The sequence below is a fragment of the Phaenicophaeus curvirostris genome, chromosome 1 (assembly GCF_032191515.1).
Source record: "Phaenicophaeus curvirostris isolate KB17595 chromosome 1, BPBGC_Pcur_1.0, whole genome shotgun sequence".
NCBI classification, from domain to species: domain Eukaryota; kingdom Metazoa; phylum Chordata; class Aves; order Cuculiformes; family Cuculidae; genus Phaenicophaeus; species Phaenicophaeus curvirostris.
The window spans coordinates 60026682-60048668 of NC_091392.1; the positions used below are offsets into that span (position 1 = coordinate 60026682).

At 42.4% G+C, this 21987-nt stretch overlaps 1 protein-coding gene across 4 annotated transcripts in view; it reads left to right on the forward strand.

Moving 5' to 3' along the window:
* Window positions 1-14241, forward strand: part of TBXAS1 (thromboxane A synthase 1) — a 243323-nt gene extending 229082 nt beyond the window's left edge. For all 4 annotated transcript variants that reach the window (XM_069859253.1, XM_069859226.1, XM_069859244.1 and 1 more), the window contains 4 exons: window positions 4415-4503; window positions 7857-7994; window positions 10801-10963; window positions 12159-14241. In XM_069859253.1, the coding sequence (XP_069715354.1) occupies window positions 4415-4503; window positions 7857-7994; window positions 10801-10963; window positions 12159-12233 (465 nt within the window). In that variant the 3' untranslated portion in view covers window positions 12234-14241. The remainder of the gene's footprint in view (window positions 1-4414; window positions 4504-7856; window positions 7995-10800; window positions 10964-12158) is intronic.
* The last annotated feature ends 7746 nt before the right edge of the window (window positions 14242-21987 follow it).

Here is a 21987-nt window from a genome sequence, read left to right on the forward strand (position 1 = left end):
TCCTAGAGGTGACAAAAGAAAGGTCAAAACCCCAAGCAGATTCTTTGATCTACCAGCAGCTTTTTGATCCATTTGTTCAAGTAACATTACTGACCTGTTTGTGAATCCTAGCTATGGCAATTGTCTGAGTAGCTGTTTTGGCGATTTGAAAGAGGGAGGTGGGTGAGAGTCACTGGGAATGATGCTGGCTTGTTCTCAACTCACCTCCTCCTTGCCTATTGCTATCAGAAGTCTACATTTTGGGGGGAGAGCTGATGTGGGCTGTGTAGATATGCGTACACAGACAACTCATGGATCTGCAGCTGCGCTTAAGCAGATCTGCAAGTCATCTCTCTGACATGGACTTTGTCGTAGTCACACCTACGCATGAGGCATTTGATTTGGATTGCAATTTCCAAGAAAACGCAGCCAGTTCAGTCTCAGGCCATGACTCAGCAACAATAGTTATGACGAATGTGGTCTCTGGAGCCTTTGATGCTTCCAAATCAATTTCAGGTGCATGTCACGCTCTGTCAGCTCACAAATTTTTTTCCGATTTTTTTTTTCTTTTTTCATTCCTGGCTGCTGAGCACCACCAGGCCATGACCAATAGGATAAATGGAAATCTTTTATTCGCTGTTCTGTACTTGGATTACCATTCCCAAAACAGAGGTGGGAGAGGATACTCTGTGCCCCATCTGGCAGCCACTTTGGGGGAAAGTTAGTATCTTGTCTTAAATTGTCACCGAAGGTAGATTCATACTGGACATTATATGGAAGCAAGTGAGGTGCAGGCATATGTTGCCTTCTGCTGACTTGGCTGTGGTGACACTAAACACAGCCAGCAAAGAAGAGCAAGCAACAGGGAACAGTGACATCTCAAACTGCAGCAGAAAGATTGGCGAGACCTCTCCTGTCAGCACTTGGATTCCTGTGGTGTTCATTGAGGAATTAAAAGTTAACTGAGGGTGGTGGCAAAAAATAGGTTTGCTTGCCTAGAAAATGCTAAAGCCAGCACTGAAAAGCAGAGGTGGATCTGAAGACAGCTCTTTCTCTTGGAACTTATATGGGGATTAAAAACCATCATCCTTGTATCACATAGGCAGTTCTATAATCGCTGCTGGTATTTCACCTCAGGATACTCTGTGGGGTAAAGAAATAATTTCCCTTCTTTTCTAAGGAATAAAGCCCTGGGATTTGCTGTTAATCATGAAGGAGAGTTTGTGGACAAACTAGACACTTTTTGGACCTCAGAAATGATTGAACAGTCTGGGATGCGTCAGGGTGTGCCACTCTACCTCTGAAAGTCAGTCTGATGAAACCAACACACAGGGAAATGCCACAAGATGTTACATGGCCATTTCACTTTCATGTCAACTGGAAAAGCTACTACAAGGCTGCACAAAGCATCAGACAAAATGTGCAAAGCAGTAACTGCAAAATTAAAATATAGGATGTCTTATTACATGCTATGTGGTGCCTACTTTGTCCCCTCATATCCCTGCTTATCACAGAAAGGAATCTCTTTCTTAATGAAAAAACAGCCAGTCGTGAGTAAAAGGCAGTGTAGACAAATTTTTTTTCCCTGGGATTTAAAGTGGCATCTTTTCACACCCCCACGCCCCACCCCTGCAAACCTGCCAGCAGTTGAAAGATATAAAAAGGGACATTTAGGGAGAAAAGCATATTTAAGCTCCTTTGAAATGTGCTTGGCTAAAGGAATATTTTGAAGAGAGGGAGTGGAAAAACAAATGGAAAATATTTTCTCTGAAATAGGAAAAAAAGCAGCAAACTGCCCTTCCTAAATAGAGATACTTGGCTGGTGTGTAGTTCACACAGCTCTGGGTCAGACCTTGCAAACAACTACTAAATTAGGTCCAGCTACTTTGATGCTAAAAGCATGGAAGTGCCAATAATTAAGTTGCGTCAGACGTAGGAAATGACTGATGTGTCTGCCATGCTCACGCTAGCGGAGTTCACTGTGCTGCCATTTGACTGACCTCTTTTTCTTTATGTAAGCAACAGGAATTTTCTTTTAAAGCAAATCAGCTAGTTTTGCACCTTTGTTTTGTTTTCTGAACTGCTAATCCCCTGAAGGTATAGAAGCTATTTGAAAGAGCAAATCAAAGCTCCCATAATTTAGTGTTATATTATTTGTTGATGTATGGTTTGATTTAATGGCTACTTATTATATCAGGTTACCATATAATTATCTTAATTATTGACTCCAGAAGTAAGTGGAGGGATTATGAGACAGACAGGAAGGCCCAGTGGAAAGACCATGGCTCAGAGAATCGAACATATCGCACTGTGCTTTTGGCTCCACCACTCCTTTGCTCTGAACCTGAACTCTTCCCTCTGCTAGCCTGGCCATGAAATCAGGACGGGTTGCAGGGACAGGACTCAGATGCTGACCCAGGCTTCAAAGGGATGCAGGAGAGCAGTATAAAGAGGACAGAGGAAAGTTCTGAAAGAGAGATATAAGATTAGCACCAAAAAAAAAAAAAAAGTACACAGCACAGCATGTATTTGCATCAAAGCGTTGTGGTTGTGCAAAAGGGTAGTTTTGCCACGAAGGCCTGAAATTTGAGTCTGATCACAGTTCATTTCCAGCCTCTGCTAATGTTTTCCCGTGTGAAATCAGGTAGCCCTCAGATCCCTTTCTGCAAAACAAGGAGAATAAAAATCATCCTCCTGTCTTTGGTTATAACTATTCAAATTATTGGAACACAGCTCTTTGCACAGCCTTCAGCCGTGGTTCACATGACATTGCAGCCATTTGTGGCTTTTAGTCTCATAGTCCTTTGTCTGATAACCATCGACCTAAGCCAAAGGTTTGAGTTAGTAGGCACTACTGCAATATAAAAAGCAACATTGAAAGGCTGTCGATGTAGTCTGTGCTTCCCGTATTGATAATGTTTGACATATACTGACAAAATATTTCATCTATTGACAAGCTGAGTTGCATCTTTTTTCCCTAAAAGAGGAGCAGACACACTGGTTCTACTCAGCCTGTGCAAATTACTTTCTGCTTTTTTTTCTTTCCTGAGCCAAAAAAATGGGGATAATAGAATGTATCTGTTTCCTTCCTAGAAAAGATCAGTTAATGTGAAATGGTGCATGGCAGCTTAGTGCTGAATAAGTGGGATACCCTAATCCAGCAAGGTATCTTCGTTCTATTGTACGCCTTTTCTGCATACCATCTGGAGTTGTTCTTTGCTTAGTATTTTCAGTATGTACCATATGTTTTTGCATGAAAATTCAATAAAATATGCATTATACATGAAAAGTGCTGTAGTAAATAAAGGAAGGATGGAATCCAGTCCCCTTTGTGAACGGCAGGGGCCCCAGATCTTCATAAAAGGTTTAGTTTAGTCTGACGTCTGTGCTTTTCTCCAATTTTATCAGTCTTTAGGAGATGCTCTAATTTATAACAAAACTCTGCTTTCCTGATAAGATTATTAGATGTACTTTGGCTGCCCTCTGGTGAGAGCACTGAATAAAGCAGGGAAAATGTCCTTTTTACAAGAAAGGTAACAGTGAGAGAAATCCTCTATTTGTCCATGTGCTGGATCATGTCACTGCTGCTGGTGGTTATCCACAGCCTGGTGTCTCACACTGTCTGTTTGCTGCCTGTCAGAGGGCAAAATCTTAAGAGCTACAGCCCTGTTTGGGTTTTGGTGCCCACCACTTGTTGTCAAGGGCTAGGTGATTTTGTAGGCTTATGAAAATGTGGGCTCAGGCACTGCCCACCATGCAAAATTACGCAGCATTAGACAAAGGAGACACAGAAGGAAACAGGGCTCTCTCCCCAGGCACTATTGCAACCTGCCGGGATGGGATTTGAGCTGTAATTCAGCACCTTTTTCTCAGAAGAGCAGTTTGCCGCTGCATGCTGTTCCTTATCGAGGTGCCCGTTTCTTCCAGTCCCATCTCCCACCCCTCCGTATGCATCAAATCACTAGCACTATGCTTTATTTCTGTAACTGGGAAAGGGCAAAGGGTTTGCTCCAACATCAACAAGAATAACTGAAGGACTTACTGTTTCTTGTGAACAAAGTGCTCCTGGTCTGCCAGGCTGTCGTCTTTGGGGAGAAACAAGCAGATATTAGCGCATGTATAAAACAATAGCTCTGTTGTAGCTTTTAATACTCTCTGTAATGTCCTGCTTTTAATACACTCTAGCAAGTCCATTTGTTACTGTATCTTCAGCTGAGCTGCACACTGTGTTTTGATGATGAAAGGGATGTTATACACATATTTAATTACTGCCCACATTTTTGTATAATTTTATCATTTACTGTTTTAGTTGAGACATCAAGTTCTTCAGGAAAAATGCCCAGTGAAAAAACAGATTATTTAAAGGCTGATCTGAGTTGAGTATGGCACTTCCATGTGAGAAAGAGTAATTGTTCCAGTTTTTCTGCCTTTTCAGATGGTCCCTGATTACCAAAATGTCCAAGAGCTCCTTTATCTAGACATGGTGATTGCAGAGACACTGCGCATGTACCCACCTGCATTCAGGTATCTATTTTTTTTTCCTTTCTAATTTCATAGGGTAGATTCCTATAAAATGGAAATCTGCTGTTGGAAGACCCATATGTCCTTGATTTCTGTGCCAACATCAGTAATGCTTGTGTATTTGAAAGATTTAGTGTGTCCTATTGAAGGAAAAGTCATTAATACTGGTATTTCTAAAGCAGGTTTTTTATAATGGATTGGCCAAGATTGCTTCCTCCCCATTCTTCATATCCTCCAAGGTTAGAGGATGGAGCCATTTTGCAGTAGGACTAGCCTTAGAAAGCCATATGCTGCTGCTTCCATATGCCTTAAGGTTTGGTGATACGGAGCAAAGACCTTCCCTAGCCTCTTGGCTGGTGGATGAGTTACCCTGCTGACTGTTAAGGCCCTGATCTGTGGAAGGGTTACACATTCAGAAAGTTCTGGTTTACATGTGCATGTAATTCGGCCCCTTACTGTTTTGCACTTATATAGTACAATGTTATAGTAATATAGCTAAGCTAACGGCTACATCCATTAAATTTTGAAAGTTTTCCCCCAATTCACACAAGACTGATTTTACTAAGTTGCATTGATGAACTGAAAACAAAGGAAACCGTATTTCATTATTGATATAGACAGCGAGGTTTGGTGCACCCTCAGCAAGTTTGCAGGTGACACCAAGCTGAGTGGTGCAGTTGTCACACTAGAAGGATGGGATATCATACAGAGGGACCTGGACAAGCTGGAAAGGGGGGCCTGTGAGAACCTTATGAGGTTCAACAGGGCCAAATGCAAGGTTCTGCACCTGGGTCAGGGCAATTCGCAGTTTCAATACAAGAAGGGGGATGATGTGATTGAGAGCTGCCCTGCAGAGAAGGACCTGGGGGTGCTGATTGATGAGAAGCTTGACATGAGCCATCACTGTGCACTTGTGGCCCAGAAGTCCAGCCATATCCTAGGCTGCATCAAAAGAAGCATGGCCAGCAGGTCGAGGGAAGTGATTCTCCTCCTCTACTCTGTTCTTGTGAGGCCCCACCTGGAGTATTGTGACCAGTTCTGGAATCCCAGACTTAAGAAAGATATGGAACTGTTGGATCGTGTCTAGAGGAGGCCCACGAAGATGATCAAAGGAATGGAGAACCTCCCAGACAAGGACAGGCTGAGAGAGTTGGGATTGTTCAGCCTGGAAAACAGAAGGCTCTGAGGGCACCTTATAGTGGTCTTCCAGTACCTGAAGGCGGTGTACAAGGAAGAAGGAGAGGGACTTTTTACAAGGGCATGGAGTGATAGGACAAGGCGGAATGGCTTTAAATTGGAAGAGAGAAGATTTAGGTTGGACATTAGGAGGAAGTTCTTCACAATGAGGGTGGTGAGGCACTGCAACAGGTTGCCCCATCCCTGGAAGTGTTCAAGGCCAGGTTGGATGGGGCTTTAAGCAGCCTGATCTGGTGGAAGGTATCCTTGCCCATGTTAGAATTGGTTAGAATTGGATGGGCTTTAAGGTCCCTTCCAAACCAACCCATTCTATGATTCTATGAAAAAGAAATTAGAAAACTGTTTGAATGTCAGATTTCCAAGTTATCACAAGCACAAATGCAAATGATAAGAATGGAACTTTTCAAAGCGGTCAGCTGGTTGCATTTGCTTCCCTTGAAGTCAAGGGAAAAATTCAGAAAGCTGGAAAGGAGCCAAAGCTGAGTTTGCTGTAAGAGCCTTTGAAAAATTTACCCCACTATTGCAAATACCTAAAAAGAGAAAAACTTAAAGTCATGTTTTCTTTTACATGTTCCCAAGAATCAGAAGTCAAGATTTTTCCGTGGACCATCTGCAGGACTGTTCGGAGAGTAAATGTCAAAGATACTTGTTCCTGGATGAGATGTCAGGGCTTTTTACTGTGTTTTATAGTGTATGCGAGTGGAAATTGTTTTGCCTGTTAAAGCATCTTTGAATTTCACCTGAAACACTGGGAAACAATCAATGATTGTCAGATGGGAAACAGAATGAGAATGGAGCAAAGTTGTTCTGAAGTTTTGGTCAGCATTGTTGGTGATGTTTATTGATCTGGCTTTTACTCTGATGGATGTATAATGGGTAGGACAGCCCCAATGCTAATTGCCTATGACAAGGATAATGCTGAGTTAGGGGAAAATTTAGTAGCAGACAAGCTTGTTACAAAATAAATTGTTTTTTAAAAAAAATTAACATACTAGCTAGAGAACTTTCTTCCCCAGAACTCATGTCTCCACGATCACTAACTTCATGTAGAGATGAGAAGGATGGCTTGTCAATGTGTTGTTTAGCATGCCAGTGTTTTGTTCCAGGTTTCGAGCCTCAGTTATTTATTTGTCTGTGAGAAAGACAGAGATGGGTGACAGCGAGGAAAGAATGTGTTCCTGTAATGATACCAGACTGACAGCTCTGAAGCTGAAATCTTTATTCAACTTTTTAGGCACAGTACAGGGAGCAGCAAGGGAGCCTCTGCACGTTGTCTCACTCCTCCCAGCTGCTCCCAGGGAATAGCTCCTAGACTGAGATAGCAGGGCACTCACCTGGGTCTGGGCGGATTTGGGATCTATAGCGACCACCTAGGCACAGAAAGATCTCTATCAGGATCAGCCACTGTGCATGCACACCCACACACCATTTTTTACAAGGTTTACAGACCCAAGCTCAGCTCTGCAGGCAGCTTTTCTTAGTCTTCTTGTCACAATGAGGTTACTAAGGACAATCCTACTCTGTCACCTGTCACCACAGGGTGGGAGGAAACTGGAGAGTTTTGCTAATGTCATGCTTATCTTTGATGAGTGTATGTGAAATGCAGTTTTCCAAGGCTTAAGAATTGGTTGTATTTTTTGTAGCAGCAGCAGAACACTTAGCTCTAATATTGAAACCATCCCTTGATAAGTTTCAGGTGCTGTCCCAGCATAAGGGAGCTTCTCAAATAAACAAACTCAAAACTATATTTGATATAAATTTTTACTGAAAACAAGCCAGCATACTCTTTCTGCCTGTTACTAGAGATGACTGACATATTTCACCTGCAGTTTTCATAAAACTTTGAGTCTAAAGTGAACATTAGCAGAAAAATTGCAGTTTAACAGTTAACATTTTGAAAAATTATAAGCCACCAGAAATGCTTTACTGTGAAAAGGGCAAAAGCTAGCCAGCTGGGTTGGAGCTGTATGTTTCTAGGTGTAGATTAGTGTAACCTGAGACTACATTAGCATCAGCAAGGGTTTCTGTATTTACCTACTGGGTAAGTATTACTCCTGAAATTTCAGGGTCAGGTCCATCTGAAGGATTGACTTTTATGACTCCTCGTGCTGTATTTACCTTTATAAATCATCTGGGATACATGACACTTACTCTTGCAGATTCACTCGCGAGGCAGCTAAAGACTGTGTAGTGCTGGGGCAGCATATTCCTGCTGGGGCTGTCATTGAAACAGCAGTTGGACACCTCCACCACAACCCTGAGTTCTGGCCAGAGCCTGAGAAGTTCATTCCTGAGAGGTATGCGGAATAATGCTTTCCATTCTTAGTGTCCTTATTTGAGCCTGTTTAAATCAAACCTGCCTTGAACACTGTTTCATTCATTAGGGTGGGCACAGGACTCCAACCTGTCCAGTGGAGACACGAGAACCTGCTGCTCCTTCTTAGCCAGTCATCCACTATTCACTCGAAGCAGGATTTCCACCAAGAGGAGCACAGTTCAATTTAGATCATAACATATGTTCTTTCTACCAAATTAGACAAGTGATGATAGTGGTGCCTCCCACAGAGTGTATGAGGTTTGGCCAAGGTTAAAATGTGGCAGAGGTTTTCAGAGCTGTTTTCCAAATTGGTTGCTGCAAATAGTGTTGTCACTGGATGTAGAAATTCTGAAGTGAGATAATATATTCATTGGCATGAAGGTACCCAGAAAAATCATGCAGATCCTGGCTGGTTTAGAGCACCCTTTTCACTTGAGATCTTGTAATGATGTGGTTACATTGTGAGTGGGAAACCCATCCCATCTCCCACTGGGAATTTACTCTCTCTCCATAATTTAGGATCCTGGGTTCATAGCTCTGCTTGGCAAGTCATACTTTCACATGGAGCATTTATTCTCTTCAGTTGAGGGGAGGCACTGTGAAGTCGTTGTTTTTGTTACCTGTCCTATCTTACAGATGCTGAGTTGAGCTTACAGGGAGCATTTCAGCTGATGTGGTGTTGTGTGGAAGGACAATTTACTTTTGTGGGCAGCTACATTTTAAGCTATTCTGTGGGCAGCTGCATTTTAAGCTATCACTGTACTGAAAAGTCTACTAAGAAAAAACTGCATGTTCCACAAACACCTGGGTGTGAGGCAGACAGCCCAAAACCATCTTTGCCAGTGAGACAACACATACACGGTGCAGGTGTTTTTGCCCACTGCTCCTTCTGAAGCAAATCCTGGCATGAGTTCTGTCAGGCACCTTAGGCCATGAAGAAAAGCTTTGTTGGGATTAGGGATGCCCAGAGCTTTTGTTGGGGAGGAATCTTAGCAATAACTGGAAGCTGGGGGTGGGGAGTGGGGTTAGGAACATGAAATGCTGTCTTAGTTTTTTGTTCATCTCTTTAACAGTAGTATGAAAGCGCATCACAGGGTAAAATGGATAGTGGGGACAGCAGTCCCCTTGACTTGTACAGTGCTGTTTGTTACGAATCTGAGATTAATTCCCATTGAAATTTCCCTGAGGAATGAAGCATAATTGCTGACACTCCCCCCAGCTTGCATCAGTTGGCGATGTTACTAAGAATTATAAAATAAGAGCTTAACAAAAAATAAATTAATTCAGCTACAGCCTTTTTTCTCTAGTATTTTGAAGTCTGCCTCAGGAATAATACAAAAGACTTTAAATTTACCAGAATGATATATGAGGGTAGGCAAAGCAGGAATAGCATTAACCTGCTTGCCTGGGATATGCAACAGTGCTCAATACATGAGTTAATGGTCCTTCAATCTCAGATTACAGTCTTCTGTAGTACTTTCTGCAGGAGTATCCCAATCTTATTTAGACTCTTTGAGTATGATTTTAGCAGAAATACACAGTATAATTCTTTTTCTAAACCTCAAAATAGACTGTGTTACCATGCATCTCTTTCTACACTGCGTGAGTTCTCTGGGCCTTAGCAGTCTAAAGTTCCTGCAGACTGTATCCAAACAGATAAGAGATTATCTGGGATAAACATATACCTGGAGGACAGAATGTTTGTCTGCATACAGAACGTAAAGTAGTTCTGTACTGCCAGAACAGCTCCAAATACCTGATGACATGAGAGGACCATGTAGATTTCCAGGGTAATGCCATCTCTGTAAAGGTTTGCTTGTTTTAAGGAACCGCTCCGAGCAGTGATTCAGCACAGGCCAGGATGAGCATCACCTTGTTTATTGTGCATTGGCCCTAATAACTTGTACTGACTCAGTATCTCTACTCTTGTCTGTATATATTCTGACCAGTATACATCCATCTTTGCAGATGTTGGCAAACAGATCTCACTTCTTTCTCTTTGGACTGCTGTTCAAATAGGAATTTTGTGACCTTCATTGTGAGGGGAAAAACAAGAAAAAAAAAAGGCTCATTTCTAATGGATTACTTAAGTATTTTAAAGCCAGCTGGTTGATGCAGATCTATACACAGACTGCCACATTAATCAGTCTTTCCAATTGAACTGAGCTATTTCAGCTCTAAGAACAGAACTGTCTGCTATTTCAGTGTTTCCCAGCTTGGGACTTAGTCCCTTTGGGCCAAGAGCAGAAAGAAGGGCTGTACTGAATTGCAGTAACTGCTTTCCTTGGCCTGTCCAACCCCATGAGATCTCATCTCCCCTTGCAAGCCTCAAAGAGAAATTCCCATTGATCCGCATCTATGGGGCACTACAGGGAAGCATAGTTGCTACTTCTAGTTAGCTCACCTTGCAGCCTGTTAGTTTCCTTTTAGCTGTGGTCTCTCCCTAGTACATGCAAAGGTCTACACAGCCTGCATATCTGCACCTGAAGTTATCCTCCTTCCAAGTGTGGTCGTCAAATGAAGGCAATTCATTAAAGATATACTGGAAGTAATACTGATGTCAGTCTTCTCCTGGAATCTGACAAAGGATGATGGCCACAGATCAGTTATCTGTTTACTTAAGGGTGTCAGCCCCATCAGGACATAATCTGTCAATAGTCCCTTTGACCTGCCCATTAACACCAACTGAAAGAACCGCTTTATGAGATGTAAATGAAAAACACCTAATCAGGATCAAAAGAGCTAAAAGCATTTCTTGAAACAGTTTCCATCTCTGTACCTTCTAGGTTTACAGAGGAGGCAAAAAAGGAACGGCATCCCTTTGCATATCTGCCCTTTGGGGCAGGACCCCGTGGCTGCATTGGCATGAAGATGGGTTTGCTGGAGACAAAAATTACTCTGCTGAGGATTTTGCAGAAGTTTCGATTTAAGACCTGCCCAGAGACTGAGGTTTGTACATGCAGAGGGTTAAAGGCCACAGCTGTCAACTTCAGGGAGTTGACAGTGTGTCTGAGCCAGGACGACTGATTTGCCTTTGTGACTTTCCCTTTGTTTGAGAAAACTGCTAGAGCCGCTTCCATAATAAGGAGGGAAAAGAGGCCTGGACTGTATGTTTTAATCAAAATATGATTTAATTTTTATATTTCCAACAAAACAAACAGGTACACAGCCCTGTCTTATTGGAGAGCAGTGTAGCAACAGTGCAATCAGGTTATTCTCCCTCTGTATGGAGCTTATTCTCCCTCTGTACTCGGCACTGGTGAGACCACTCCTCGAATCCTGTGTTCAGTTCTGGGCCCCTCACCACAAGAAGGATGTTGAGGCTCTGGAGCGAGTCCAGAGAAGAGCAATGAAGCTGGTGAAGGGGCTGGAGAACAGGCCTTATGAGGAGCGGCTGAGAGAGCTGGGGGTGTTTAGCCTGGAGAAGAGGAGGCTGAGGGGAGACCTCATTGCTCTCTACAACTACCTGAAAGGAGGTTGTGGAGAGGAGGGAGCTGGCCTCTTCTCCCAAGTGGCAGGGGACAGGACAAGAGGGAATGGCCGCAAGCTCTGCCAGGGGAGGTTTAGGCTGGACATTAGGAAAAATTTTTTCACAGAAAGGGTCATTGGGCACTGGCAGAGGCTGCCCAGGGAGGTGGTTGAGTCACCTTCCCTGGAGGTGTTTAAGGCAAGGGTGGATGAGGTGCTGAGGGGCATGGTTTAGTGTTTGATAGGAATGGTTGGACTCGATGATCTGGTGGGTCTCTTCCAACCTGGTTATTCTATGATTCTATGATTCTATGAAAAAGCCTTGTACAGGGTGAGAACAAGTCTGCGTCTTTCATTGGATCTCAGCATTTAAGTATATGCCTGTGGCTGTATACATTGCACCTGGCAGTTACTCAGCAGCTCTGAGTTTATAGAGTTAATTTCTTTCCGTTCAGATCTACAGTGTACCCGGACAGCTATTGCCTCAGCCTCTGGCTGTAAATTCTATTTAATATTATACTACCACAGCTGACTGTAAAACTAGTACTTTACAGCTTCCACAGTAATCCTGGTATGAATTTGTCCCCCAGCAAAAATGTCTCTTTTTATGTGGGGCTGTTACATACACACAAACAAATACATGCGACTGTACATAAGGTGCTCTTTTTTCTTTCAGATTCCTCTGCAGCTGAAATCAAAAGCCACACTTGGACCAAAAAATGGAGTTTACATTATGCTAGAATCTCGCTAAAAGAAAATGTACATCCTGAAGCCTCCTGGGGTGGGACCCCTTGTTCAGTGACTCACTGGGTATACTTATCTTTCAAAACCCCAAAGACAGGTAGAAACCTAAGTCCCACTGATGATCAGTAGATGCTGCCCTCCTGTGGCAGAGCCTACAATCACTCTTCTAAATGAGAGGTGGGCTCCACAGTCTTTTTGGTGGTTTTTGAATTGCTGTGAATAGTATCTGTAAAGAAGCAGCTCACTTTCACTTGCTTTTCTACATTACACTTCCTTTCTTTGAGAATGCTTTCTTCATATTTAATTTCAATAAATGGAGCAGATGTTAAGCATACACGTGATTTACAATACACTTGAATTACAATTCATTATCTCACACATCCTTCTCATGTACTTACAAGTCCCCACTCTAGAGAAAGCAAAAGAGGCACCACAGTTATTGCAGAAGACCTGGGGTCCAATGAATTGGATTTTATCATGAACTCTACTAAAAACCAAAGCGTAATGTCTCCCACACAGTGTTTAATCTCTCACTGGGTGTGCAAAGTAGAAGGAGTTGCACCTTCACCATGCTTTTGAAGTGATTTGAAAAACACTTAGATTAACAATCTGCAATTGGCACATTGCATTGATATGAAGAGGAATGAAGAGTTCCCCTCCTTGCCAGTTAAGTTCTAATAGCAAAGACCAAAGAAATAAGACGACAGCCATTTTGGTGGCTACTGAAATGCAGTTGTAAAGATGAAGGAAAAAAATGAAATACAAATGTAAAGAAAATAGGAGGATTGGAAGAAATTGGAGGATAATCAGAAGGTGTTGAAACAATATCTGCTTCACATTGAGAAATTTCCTGTCTAAGTATTGCAGGTGGCACCATCCTTGTCTAGCACATTGACTCAAGGAAATTACTGCATGCACTAAAGCCAGTGGCAAGGGAGCAGGATCCGGGCTCATCAGTCTGAGCAGCTCTCTTGATTCCTTATGAGGCACAGGTCACGTCTCAAGTACCTCACTCCATTCAGGAAGGAACTTGTCTGACTGCCAGCTGCAGCAACACCACGGATGCATTTAAGCTCTGTGACTGTGCACATGCGTATTTACAGGCAAAGCAGCAGCATGCTTCCACTCTTCACATTCCCTCCATGCTCTTTCCCAATCCTCTGCAAAGCCCTTCAGTCACCACACAGACAGTGCAGTATCACACAGTAGAAAAAAAACCACCTTTCTTTCAGAGACACCACAATCTGGTTGGCTATACAATAAAACCATGAAAGGAGGTGGTCTTATCTCAGGGTCCTTTTTCTTTTTCTTTTAAAATTTTTATAAATTGCAAACATTCTTATGGCACCATGAAAGTAAGGAAGCACCTTTTGGTTCCTTGCAAGTGTTGACCTTCCGCCTGCTGAGATACTCTGCTTGAAGTTTCCTTACATACAGCATCTCTCTTGGTGGTGTGCACAGCGAAGTATCAATGGCAGTAGGAGGGAGAGACTTGACTGCTCAGCTTCACTGCAAGAATTGCTGGAAGAAGCCATCTGCTTGCTGATCGAGAGCTAGTTCCCTAGTTTCTCTCCAGCAAGCAACCTTTTGCTGCCTTCTTTCCACATGCTGCTTTAACACTAATCAAGTTTCTGTGTCTTGCTCCTGGAAGATTTTGTCTTTCTTTTTGACATGATGTTGTTTGTGGTTTTTTTGGCTTTTGTTTAAAGCCAGAACTGTACAGGTAGTAGTGCTGAAGTATAGACCTGGCAATCTTGGCATTGTTCCTGTTCTCATGCAGCCTCTCTGGCTTGCTAAACAGAAGTGCCCTCTTAAGGACACACTGATTATATGAATTACTGATGAAGTGATTGTTATTTATTTGAAAAGCAACACACTATACAAGCATATACTCTAGTTTCTACAGGTTATCCATCATTTTTCCCTCTTGAAAACAGTGTGCTGTACAGCTTATACATACAACTGGCAAAATTTGGATGGGCCTTGCCTAAAAACTTCTCAACTACCTGAATGAGCAGGAAGCTCATTCCAGTCTGAAGTCAGCTGTCAAAGTGTTATCTCTTCAGATTTTTTTTTTTACTGTTTTAATTCCTCATGTGAATTAGCAGGTCATTGGGTGCTTCATTTTTGACCAAATACTCCAAGCCTAAATCAAGCTTGTGTCTTTCTTCCATATGCTTTCATGTGGGCTATTCTACAGCTTGTCTGAATGCTGCTTATATCCTCAATATTTATCCAAAAAAGTGCCACTAACACTTGAAGTAGTTGAACAACTCCTGTTTCTGTGCCTGATCAGAGCATTATCATCTTGAATACCATGTTGACTCCACTGGGAAAAAACCAGTACTGTAGTGGCTGCAACTGTGCATCACATTTTACAGGCTTGGAAACTGCACTGAGTGTCTTTCCCACTTTTTCTAAGTAAGTAAGTTGAATGTGGACAAGCACGTGTGAAAGAAAACTCACTTGAGTCTGTCCAATTCTTTCAACTGTCCTACAGTTTTCTGGTTGCAAAGTATTATCTGTTTTCACCTGATAGTTTGTTATGGTGTGGAATGGAGGAATTGTTTTTGCAGCTGTGGGGTAAGTCAGATTTCTGCAAGTGCATCATCCTTTGTTCTATATCCAGCCCTAACAAGACAGAGGAGGTGGAGACACTGCCGGCTTTCCAATAAGGTATGGAAAGCCCCAAGCCATTTCTTCATTTTAAACAACAACTGCCAATACAGTCACCAGACACTGCACAGACATTTTACCAGGATACCTTACGATACTAGCCCACACCCTGGCTGAGTGGGCTCAGCAACATACCTAAAAAGTGAGCTGTGTTGAGAGACCTGCGCTGCTCTAGTCACCTGGAAGCACACGTTTGTGAAAAACAAGACATGAGACTGACGGCAGCTCTCCAAAACAGAAACTGGTAGCATCATGTTAAACACAGTGTTTGTGCACCCATATAACATGCCCCTGAACTGATCCTGAGCAGAGTTGGCTGTAGGATTCATTACTAAAAAAAAAGAAAAAAGCATTCTGTTTATAGTTGCAACATCAAAACACGATTTTATATATTTAAGTTATGGTGATTGTTAGCATTTCTGGTACAGCACACTTTAGTCAACAGCAGTTGAGTCTAGGGAGGAACAAGGAAGCTGATTTAAAATAATCTCTCCTTAGAAACAGTAAGTGTGTTGTCTTGCATTGCTGAGCTGTGGGTTTGTTTAAAATTGGGCATGTCTGTTTTACAAAAGGGTCTTAGTCATTCTCTGACAGCTGGTAGGAAGCAAAGTCTGCTTGGTAAAGGAAAGCTTCTATTAAAAAACATCTTCTGGGACTTTGCAATGATTACAGAAAGCTGTCAGAATAAAATGGTATTTATAATAAGGCTGCTGATACGGAAAACCTTCACAGTTTTGTACTTTATAAATAGTATTCCTGGAAAAAAAAGTATTCCTGGTTGTTAAAAATCATTGATTGCAAATTTGAACTATTCTTACATGGCTTTAAATTGCAGAATTTCCTCTCTGGTACTTTCTGGAAACTATCACCTACATATTCCCCTTTGTTAAATCATTTTTCTGTCTTGTTCCTTCATCTAATACCAGAGTCTTCAATGCATTTACAGCAGAAATATACTAAAAGAGTTGAAAGCTGACTCATAAACTATTTATTTCATTGCTTGGTTCACACTGACCCCACACTCTTTCTTCTGATTGTGAAAAGTCTGATCAATCTCTTAACATATTTGCTCCCGGCACTGCTAGGTGTTATGGCTTTTTTAAGTAGGGAGCAAGATTCCCTGAATTGCTAAGATTTTTGCAAGTAGAGATGAGTTCATGACCAGGCTTGAAACAAGAAGGACAAGGGAGCTGTTCAGGCCCGTGAAGTCTATCCTCTGGTAAAATAGGTAAGCTCAATAGGTAAAATAGGTAAGCCATGGTCATGCAACAGCCATCCCTCCTGGATTTTGTTCTGGACCTACTCCAAGTAAAGCAGCATTTCTACAACTCCTGCTTACCCTTTGGCTCAATATCAGCTCTGAGCAATGGTTTCTAAGAAGGAAAGTGCAAATCAACTCCAGGCCAAGTTGGCCTGGAGCCACTGAGCACACTACCATAGCTGGTACTTGCCATTCACCTATATTTCTCTTATCCGCTACTCATACTTCACCAGGGTGCAGGTATCAGTTTGGGTCAGCTGTCCTGATGATGTCCCCCTCAGGTTCTTCTGCACCCGCTGCCTTCTCACTGGCAGGTCAGTATGAGGAGCTGAAAAATCCTTGACTGCTTAGCAACAACTAAAACATCAGTGTATTGTCAGCATTATTCTCATTCTAAATCCAAAACACAGCACTATATCACCTGCTAGGAAGGAAATTAGCTCTATTCCAGCCAAAGCCAGGACAATATCCATCTCTTATTCTATACCATCTACATCATGTGCAAGTCCCGCACTTTCCAATACTTTTCAGTTAATCACCACTATTTTTCCTGTCTATTGATATACAAATACAGATATTGTTCCCTTAGTCTATAAACCATCCCTCTAAAATGCCTGTTGAGTTCATTTAGTCCACTTTGGGTTCCATCTGTCATAACAGTACTTCAGGGCAGGAGAGAGGATGTGTGGTGTTGGATTATTGCATGCTTAAACAAGTTGTGATTCATGACTGATGCTCTTGTCTGGTTCCATCATTACCGTGCTTTGTTCAGTTTCAAAGTCATTAATCTGGGTGATTGTTGTTGTAATGCCATTAATATGGCATAGAGCAACCATAGTAGTGACAACATACAGTATTATGTATCAAGTAATATCATGCAGTTCAGATCCTTGTTTATTTTCACACAAAGTCAAATCTCCTTGAGGCACACGTTGGACTTCCCATTACCTACCTAGTGCACCCAGGTCCTTGAGCAAGCAAGAGCAATCCCACAGGATGGCTTTGTCTTTGCCTGAGGAAGGAGTAACCCAGGTTGTCTTCTCCAACATATTTATGTGCACTACAGGGACTTTATCCCTTTCTATAGTACCTAAAAGTTTTGGTTGGGCAGGGCCAGATTGATTGACAGATTCCCTAGTGTTGACTACTAACCAGGTGGCTTTTGCTGACTGAGTATCCCCATGTTCGAATGTCTTATCGCCCAATGTTCTGTGCAGTCTCTAAGAGTCCATTATATTGTTTGATTTTTGTGGAGGCTGGTGCATGATGGGGAATGTGATATACACACTCAATGCCATCCTGTTTGGCCCAGGTGTCTATGAGGTTGTTTCAGAAATGAGCCCCATTGTCTGATGTGATGCTTTCTAGAGTGCTGTGTCACCGTGGGGCTTGGTTTTCAATGCCCAGGGTGGTGGCAGGGGGCACAGGATATGTTTCCAGCCATCCAGTGGTTGCTTCCACCATTTTAAGCACATAGCACTTACCTTGGCAGGTTTGTGGGAGCGTGCTATAATCAATGTGCAAGGCCTCCCCATATTTTATATTTCAGCTGTCATCTTCTATACCACAGAGGCTTTAACTGCTTGGCTTGTTCGATTGCAGTGCATGAGTCACATTTATGGATAACTTATGCAATAGCGTCCATGGGCAAGTTCACTTCTTGATCACGAGCCCGTGTATGTTGCACCCCTTCCTTGATAGCATGAGGTGCCATGGGCCCACCGAGCTATAAATAGTTCACCTTTATGTCGCCACTCCAGATCCACCTGAGCCACTTAGAAGTCTGATCCACATGCTGTTTGTTTTGATGTTCTTCAGTGGCCTGACTTTTGGATACATAAGCATCAATGTGACAGACTTTTACAAACAGGTTTTCTACCCAGGCAGCGATACCTTTCCATAATGCGCAGCCCAGGTGAGTTTGCCTCTGTGCTGCCAGTTGCTCTGCTTCCATTGCTGCAACTACTCCCACGGGGCATTTGCCACCACCAGTCAGTATCAAGACAGAGTACTGGCCACTTTTCTCCTTCAGCACTATCTAAAGCCAGCTGGATGGTTTTCACCTCTGCAAATTGGTTTGATACATTTTGTTCTTCGGCAATTTCTGCGAGTTGTCATATAGGACTCCATACAGCAGCCTCCCACCCCCAGTGTTTTCCCACAACACAACAGGACACATCACTGGACTGGGAATATTGCTTCCATTTTCCGACAGTTTATTATACAATGGGGCCGCTTCAGTACACATCACCTCCTCCTCTTGCAATATTCTGAAATCTTTGCCTTCTGGCCAGTCCATGATCATTTCCAAGGCTCCTGGGTGGGTGGAGTTTCTTATTCAAGCCTGCTGTGTAATCAGTGTGAACCACTTACTCCAGGTAGCATCAGTTGCATGATGTGTGGAGGGGACCCTCCCTTTGAATATCCAGCAGAGCCCCAGCAGTCAGGGTGCTAAGAGCAGGTTCAATACCAACCACTTCCAAAGCAGCTTGAACTCTTTCATATGCTGCCAATATCTCTTTCTAAGTTGGAGTATAACAGGCTTTCAATCCTCTGTATCCTTGACTCCAAAAACCTAGGATCCACCTCAAGTCTCCCCTGGTGCTTTCTACCAAAGGCTCCAGGTAAGGCCATTCTCCCCAGCTGTGGTGTAGAGCACATTTTACATCTTGTCCTGCTCAGACTGCCCCAAGAGCTACTGAATGAAGTATCTCCCTTTTAATCTGTTCAACAGCTTTTAGTTGTTCAGGGTCCCATTTGAAATCATTCTTCTTCTGGGTCTCTTCATAGAGAGGGCTTACAACAAGACTATAATTTAGAATATGCATTCTTTAAAGCCCACAATGTCTAAGAAAGCTTGTGTTTCCTTTCTACTAGTTGGTGGACACATACTTGTTATTTTGTTGATTACATCCATTGGGATCTGATGATGTCCACCTGGTCATTTTATTTCTAAAAATTGGATCTCCTGTGCAGGTCCTTTGGCTTTAACTGTTTTATGGCAGAACCAAGTTCCAGAAGGATTTTGACTATTTTCTTTCCTTTCTCAAAACCAACTTCTGCTATATTGCCCCACATGATGATGCGACTCCAGTTGATATGGAAGTTCTGGCATGTCCCATGTGGCAGCACTCAGTGGCGCATGATTTCATTCAGGCCATGATAATCTACTGTAAGTCTCCACACACCATTAGGCTTTTACACTGGCCAAATCAGGCTGTTAAAAGGTGACCGAGTCTTGTTGATCGCTCCTTGGCTTTCCAGTTGACAAATCAGCCTATGAATAGGTATCAGAGAGTCTTGTTCAGTGCGATGTCGCCACTGATGCACCATTGTGGTAGCAATTGGCACCTGTTGTTCCTTGACCCTCGGCAGCCCCACAACTGAGGGGAGGGGAAAACTCTCAGCAGGGAGCCACTAGAGTTAGAGTTACGCTTAGGGTTAGAGGTATCCCTGCAGAGAGTTGCCCTAGACCTACAACCAAAGGGTCCTCTGGTCCTCCAAGGGACTGTGCAAGGTAGACAACTGTTTAATTTCCTCCATCTCCAAGGTAGCTGCACCAAAAGCCCACCAATACCTTTTTAGGTCCTCGAAATACCCTGTCCCGAGGTGGTCTATGCCAAGCATGCACAGAGCCTCTGGACTAGTCACAATGGGGTGTTTTTGCCACTCGCTCCCAGTCAAGCTCACTTTGGCCTCCAATAGAGTTAGCTGCTGGGATCCACTTGTTGCTCCAGAAAGACAGATGGTTTCTGCCTCTTTATAGTTTGATGGCATTAAGGTACATTGTGCACTTAAATTCTTAAATTGCTTATTAACCTTAGACAAAACCAAAACAATACTCGCACGAAATACCAATAGAAGTATTTTTTACTACACAAAGCTGTTCAAGATGCTGAAAAGTTGTTGTAATGAAGGAGGAAACGTCACAATGGAAGGTAGCAAAGGTACCACTCTGTATCTCTTCCATAAAAAAGCATAATTGCTAATTGTCTCCACAAGATGGTACCGAAGTACAGAAATGGCTTTGGTACAAAGCACAAATATCAGATTAAGCTCAAGGTCAGTGTTTTAATAACAAATTTCCCAGGCAAAACACCACTAATCGCTGCAAACCATAGCAAACTGCAAAAACTAACACTAAACTTTAATATTCATCACAAACTGACTTGCAATTATTAACAGATATTAATTCTTTAATATGCTCTAGTGAATCTGTTTTGATCTCAAACCCTTCAAGCCCCATGTTCAGCACCAAAAGGACTGTTGTCCCAGCAGGCAACTAAAACCACCACAGTCATTCACTCACTCCCCCACAGTGGACTAGGGGACAGAACCAGCAGGAGTAGGCAGGGAAGAGTAAAACTTGTGGGATGAGATTAAACCAGTTCAATAGGATGTAAAAGAAAGAAAATAATAAAAATACGAACGATAAAATATACAAAACAAGTGATGCACAGCACAATTGCTCACATCTACTGACCAATGCTCAGCTTGTTCCCCTGACATGGTTCCCCTAGCCAACTTCCTCCAAGTTTATATACTGAGCATGACATCATATGATATGGAATATCCCTTTGGTCAGCTTGGATCCGCTGTCCTAACTGCATTTCCTCCCAGCTTCTTCTGCCCCACCTGCCTCCTCATCAGCAGGCCAGTATGAGAAGCTGAAAAGTCCTTGACTGCTTAGCAACAACTAAAACATCAGTGTACTATCAGCATTATTCTCATTCTAAATCCAAAACTATACCAGCTACTAGGAAGGAAATTAACTCTATCCCAGCCAAAACCAGGACACAAGTTCATTTGCTGACACCAGATTTATCATGTATGTTCTATTACAAATCTTTCAAAAGAAAGAATACAATCAGCTTGCTGTGTTTTCCTGGGTTGAAACACAAATAGGAATACTTTCCTTTAGATACCATGCTGCTAGTTTTACAGTTCATTTGAAGAGGAGCTCTGCACAGTCTTACTTCAGCTAATCATGGTTAGGCTCCCGGTTCATGGTGCTGAAGTAATAAAGAGTTAGCTAGTGTACATTTTTACATAATCATCCAGGAAAAGAAGTGCTTCTGGAGTACAGGAAGAGATGAGCTTCTTTTGGTCCTATACAAAGTATATTTTAAGGCTTTTGCAGTACACTGTAGCTAACAAGTGCTCATTTATGAGCATTAAAGCTGTGATAAAGTATCTGTTAATGCATCAGCAACTTTAATCTTAAATATCTGACACTTCAGGCTTTTTTTTTATTATCTGCATACATGTATGCTGACTGATGAACACTAATAACATCTTTTGCTGGGAAGAATTAAATATTCAACTTCATCTTCAGATTTCTAAAGTTTTCAGGTCTGTGACTGAAGACCACTCCCCCGATAAGCATGTTTTTCCTGCAAGAAAGTCCAAAGACACCTTGAGTACACAGGTAACCAGTGTACCTCCTGCAACCAAAGGGGTAGTCCACCTAATGAGGTAGTCATTCACTGTACTTCCTAAGAACTGTAGGAGAACCATAAAGATGCTGCATAGAAACAGGGTATTTCTGATCAAGTACAAGCAGTATATTTCACTGCTAAGTATGATATTCTTAAACAACACGGCGAGTTGCCTCTTCTTCTTCGCTGCTCAGAATCTGCCAGCACTCCCTCATTTCTAGGCACAAAGTCAGGAAACACTTGTGCTCTCACAGATCTAATCTAAACTGTTCATTTAACAGAGGAAGCCAACTGACCAGCACAGCACCAAGCAACCCTAGCTATGTTTCATGTCTTTGGTACTTGTTTTAAATGAGAAAATTAACAAGTGAAAATAAGTCTCTCTT